The 5,163-nt window shown below is 41.7% G+C and overlaps 1 protein-coding gene across 1 annotated transcript; it reads left to right on the plus strand.

Annotated features, from left to right (window-relative positions):
* Positions 1-96: 96 nt before the first annotated feature.
* On the plus strand, positions 97-1,160 carry RNF182 (ring finger protein 182). The gene has a single exon (XM_008938030.1). It carries the CDS (start codon positions 97-99, stop codon positions 832-834), a length of 738 nt encoding a protein of 245 aa, XP_008936278.1. The 3' UTR covers positions 835-1,160.
* Positions 1,161-5,163: the final 4,003 nt, after the last annotated feature.

A 5,163-nucleotide genomic window follows, 5' to 3' on the forward strand; every position in this document is an offset into this window, starting at 1 on the left:
GTGACACAGTCATCGGGAAAAAGTTCTAGAGTAAGCCTGGGTGAACTCTTCGTCCCTTGACTCCTCTTTCTGCAAGTCAAAAAACCATCAGAAGAAATGACCAGCCAACTGCCAGAGGAGTCTGTGGAGACCCAGGGCTCAGATGAGCTCGAGTGCAAGATCTGTTACAACCGCTATAACCTGCGACAGAGGAAACCGAAGGTGCTGGAGTGTTGTCACAGAGTCTGTGCCAAATGCCTCTGCAAGATCATAGACTTTGGTGATTCCCCCCAAGGAGTCATCGTGTGCCCATTTTGCAGGTTTGAAACATGCCTGCCAGATGATGAGGTTAGTAGTCTTCCTGATGACAACAACATCCTCCTGAATTTAGCTTGTGGGGGAAAGGGAAAGAAGTGCCTACCAGACAACCCAACAGAACTGTTGCTGACTCCCAAAAGGTTGGCATCTCTGGTTAGCCCTTCTCACACCTCTTCTAATTGCCTAGTTATAACAATCATGGAAGTACAAAGAGAAAGTCCCCAGACTCTGAATTCGACCCCTGTGGTGGAATTTTACAGGCCTACAAGTTTTGACTCTGTTGCGACTGTGTCCCACAACTGGACAGTGTGGAACTGCACATCTTTGCTCTTCCAGACCTCAATTCGGGTGCTAGTGTGGTTGCTGGGGTTGCTGTACTTTAGTTCTTTGCCTTTAGGGATTTATTTACTGGTATCTAAGAAAGTCACCCTTGGGGTTGTCTTTGTAAGCCTTGTTCCTTCGAGCCTTGTTATTCTCATGGTTTATGGCTTTTGCCAGTGTGTATGCCATGAAGTCCTAGACTGCATGTCATCCTGATAACAAATACAGTAAAATAAGATGTATTGTCACATGTGTAGCATAGTTGATTTATCCTGTCTTTGTATTCTTATTTATTCTTATTGTTGTCCATCCCACTAAATGTAAGCAGTGGCCCTTAGTTGTAGGGTACTTCTTTTCTACGTGATTTGATTCCCACCCCTCTTTTTTTTTTTAAGCTAAGTATTGGAAATAAAATTTACATGCTGATTTTAAAAGGCCGAGTTTCAGAAAGGGATAAAGCAAAATTGCCAGCCTTGGTGCCTGCTGCTGCTGCCACTGTTCAGATGAGGCCCTTTCCCTTCTGTTGGCTTGATCATATCAGTCAAGGCTGCAGGCTCCACCCTAGTAGAAATCAGTGTAACAGGCACCTTCCAGGTCAAAGTGTAGCATCTCTTCTTCCAAAGCACCTCATGCTTTGGAATATCCATTATTTATTGTTCACTATAATTTATAGCAAATGAAATCACTTAGTTGCTATTCTAAGAAGAATAAGACAAGCTACTATTGCTTATTTCTGTTCTTGTTATAGTGAAAATATTTGTGTGAGGCTTACAGATTTTTTTTAACCTGTTACAGGTTTTGTAACCTGTGTGAGGTTACAGATTTTTTTGCATTCTGTGACACAAGGAATATTTTTCTCACCGTGTTAAAAATATGTCTCCAAAACATTTTCCCCAAAGAGAAGCCCTCTTTACTTCTCATGTAGTTGCAGCTCCCTCTGAGATATTTCTGCTCATAAGAACTTCCAGGGGTGCAGCCACACACTTGCTCTCCTCTGGGTGCACTTATTTCAGTGCACACTCACCTTCAGCTTCCCTTGGAGGGTTCAGAGCTCTGCACACCTCTCTCTAGGTAAGTTCTGTTCTGCTTAGCCTCCCTCCCAGCATTCCCACCACCACACCATGTTTCCAGCCCATTAGGCCTCTTAACAAGTTGCCTGACCAACTCCACATTATTCAGTGGTAGTTACACTGGAGAATCTGGCTTATGTGATTTTAGCTGTCAGGACAGGCTTTTATTCCCAACCACTAGGAAATGGACCTTCCATCACTAATGCAAATTTCAGAGGGAACCTGAGATAGGTTAACTAGGTTGGAGTTGTTTGGTTTTTTTTTATTCTTACTGAGGTCACAGAATGAGCATTGTAAGGAGGTACTATGACTTGGAGAAGTTTTCTGTTTAACCCATAGTCCTTCAAATATTTAATATCCTGAACTTCCTCTGTCACCATTGTGAGTTGATGGCACGCTAGATGTGGCAATTAGCATGTCTTGATTAGCTGAGTTCAGAGGATTTACTGATGAATTACCATTCCACAAATAGAATCAGGCCCTGTAAGGCTTGCTTGTATGCTGCACGGTTTAGGCTACTTTTTGAGCTACTGAAAAAGCACAAAAGTAAGAAATATTTAATGTTAATATGTTTAACTAGGTCTAGTAAAAACCACAGCTGCAAATTCATTTTCCTGTGCACAGCAGGGTAAAAACTGAGAAGGAGGAGTTGAGCAGCACAAACATGGGGTTTGGGTCTGGCACAAGATTTAGTGATTTCAGGGCAGTGTAAGAGGGAGGGGGAGGTTGTTGTGTGAAGACCCTATGGCCTAACAATATATTCTTAAAACAAACTCACTTTGGTATAAATGAACAATGCCAATGGGAAAAGCAGAGTGTCAGTGGTTGTTGTGTCTGTCAAGAGGATTTGAAGTCAAGCTGGTCCATTTTCTGTAGATGGTGCAGGGGGTATCGACAGTTTCCTTCCTACTGCAAATGGAGGGAAAAATGTGGAAATGTAAAGATCCTGCTTTTCTTGACACTCATTTTACAATAGTGCGTATATATGTGTGTGTATGTCCATATAGACACATATGTAAGAAGAAAATTTATAGTGAAATTACAGTTTTCCAGTGTATGGAGTTATGGAGCTATGTACTGAATGACTAAAGGAAATGTTTCAGATTGTTCTGTAATGGCTTGATAACAATTATAACTACAATATTTTCAGAATTCTAGAAATGACTATTCCTAAGTAACTGTTTTTAATGTTTGTGGTAAAACACATATAGTTGGAAAAGGCATCTTTGTCAGTTCTGGTATCCTGCAAAATTTGAATCATCTGTGAACTCATAATTTCTCAGTGTCCAACAACAATCTTGTCAAAAAGCAAGAAAAATAGAAACCTATGTGGTTTTATAGTACTTCATAACTTTGGGAAGATATGTATTTGTAGTGTTAGGGATTTACATGTTTCAGGATTTGTTCAATTTGTCTGAATATAGTGTCTCTAATAAAGGGCTGCCTAATAGAGGAAGTAGGTTTTGCAAGTGTGTGACATATATGTGTTACCTCTGCACATGTCTACAGTGCTACCTGGTGTCTTTTCCTTTTGGTTGTCAGTTGATTAAGAGTTTCTTAGCTCCAGCACCAGGTATTTTGTGTTCTGCTTTAAAACAGAGCCTGATCTCAACAGGATTACAGTGGTATCAGTGACACATCACAGCAAAATAAATACCTGTTATTATACTTCACTCCTTTTAAGGCTGCCAGCCCGTTAAATTTATGCTGTTATTTTAGACCATCCTGCAATACTAATCCCCTCACAAATGTGAACGTGCAAAGCCATATTGATCGTGTAGCTATTCTGCTGCTCAGCCAGAGGATGTTATTGCAGCTTTGGACTCATGAAATTCCTATATCACTTATAATATGGCCATTGAGAACTGCTAGGAGGTCTAAATATCAATTATTTGTGGAGAAGATATTTGCTGTATGGCTTAGAGTGGAAGAACTTCTTATATTACTCTTTCATTATTTTTATTCTCCACTCTCCTTAAGACTTAGAATGAACAACTCTTGTGTTCTCTGGAGGGGAATAACTCTGCTGAAGTCAGTGTAAATGGGCTCGGATCAAGCCCTGCATACCTGCCTGCACTCCCTTCACTTTCTGTGACTTTTTCCTCTCCTTGAAGAGTAATGGCTCCTGTGGCTGTGACATATTGCCAGCATGCCAAGGCACTTCCCTTTCACTGGGATTTTATTCCTGCTTTGCCTGGAGATGTGACTCAGTTGGGTACAAAGCGTTACAGATCCATTGCTACAGGATTCATTTAGTCCAAATGAGATTTTTTTTTTTTTTCCTGTTTAATTCCTGCTTATCCTATTGATGCAGACCGTGTCCTCACCAGCTGCTCATTTATGGTATGATACAGTGGCATCCCCTGAGGGCTGGGGCAGGATGATGCTGGGCACAATGTCATGATGTGCAGAGCTGGACCATCCTCTGAGCAGAACCTACTGAGGGATGAAGCTCTGCAAGCATGGGCTGAGCCCAGAGCCTAACGAGCAATTAACAGAGAGTGGGTTACGTGGAAAGCAAAGTCTGTGGGTTCACAAACAGGACCTGGGGGACTTGGGGTGAGGGGTGGGCTGTGGCTGAGAAGCTGTGCAAGGCAGACAGGAGTCTGTGCTTGGGACTAAGGGGCTGTGTTTTAAGCAAGGAGTTGGGTGTAAAGCAGTAAGAGAGTCTAATGATTTTCATACTGCTCCTTCTGGGCTTTAAAATTCATTATGTAATTAAAAAGTCATTCGCTACTGCTACTATAGTTGAGTATTTTTACCTTCCAAACAGCAAGGTAGTGAACTCTGTAATTTAAAGAGATCCTTAGATTTGGGCATATTCCCTCTATTATGCTACCTGTTTCAAGCTACAATCTTTCAAGAAGGATTGACCAAAATAAGGGCTGATGTCTTTGGTTTAGCTGCATTGTGAGCTTTGTCCTACTGTATTGATTATATACCCACAAAACTGAATATGCTGATATAAAACACTTGAAACAGGTGAACTGTAGTCCTCATAACTCCATTGGCAACTGCTAGTCAGGGCTGCCAGCAGTTTACAACGTGTCTGAGAATAGATGTTCTTCCCAATGGACTTTTCTACTTGGAGATACAGATGAGTCCAGCAGCACACAGGCAGCCAAACATAGTACAGGAAAGTCCAGATTAACACCTGGGCTTTGCTTCAGCAGAAGAAGATGAATTGAGGAGCAGCACAGGAAGGGGACGATGGTGTATATGAGGGAGTTCCTTATTATTAGGCTACAGAACCATTGTTTTTTTTCCCAGTTCTAACCAGTTCCAGGGGTAGATTCAACTCACTTTTCCACGTTGCTTTTCTGCCCCCTCTCCTGGAACAAAGCTATATGGGACTGTGGGTAAACAGTGTTCTGAAGTGAAACAACCTTTTCTACTGCAGTGAGTTTACAGCTCAGTCCAGCAAAACAAGATTGGCACTGAAAAGATGGCAAATTGCAGCCAGGATGCAAGAGTG

The sequence above is a fragment of the Merops nubicus genome, unplaced genomic scaffold (genome assembly GCF_000691845.1).
Source record: "Merops nubicus isolate BGI_N331 unplaced genomic scaffold, ASM69184v1 scaffold32483, whole genome shotgun sequence".
NCBI lineage: Eukaryota > Metazoa > Chordata > Aves > Coraciiformes > Meropidae > Merops > Merops nubicus.

Coding starts and splice junctions, on each gene's coding strand:
- RNF182 (XM_008938030.1), top strand. CDS start 97: ATGACCAGCCAACTGCCAGAGGAGTCTGTGGAGACCCAGGGCTCAGAT.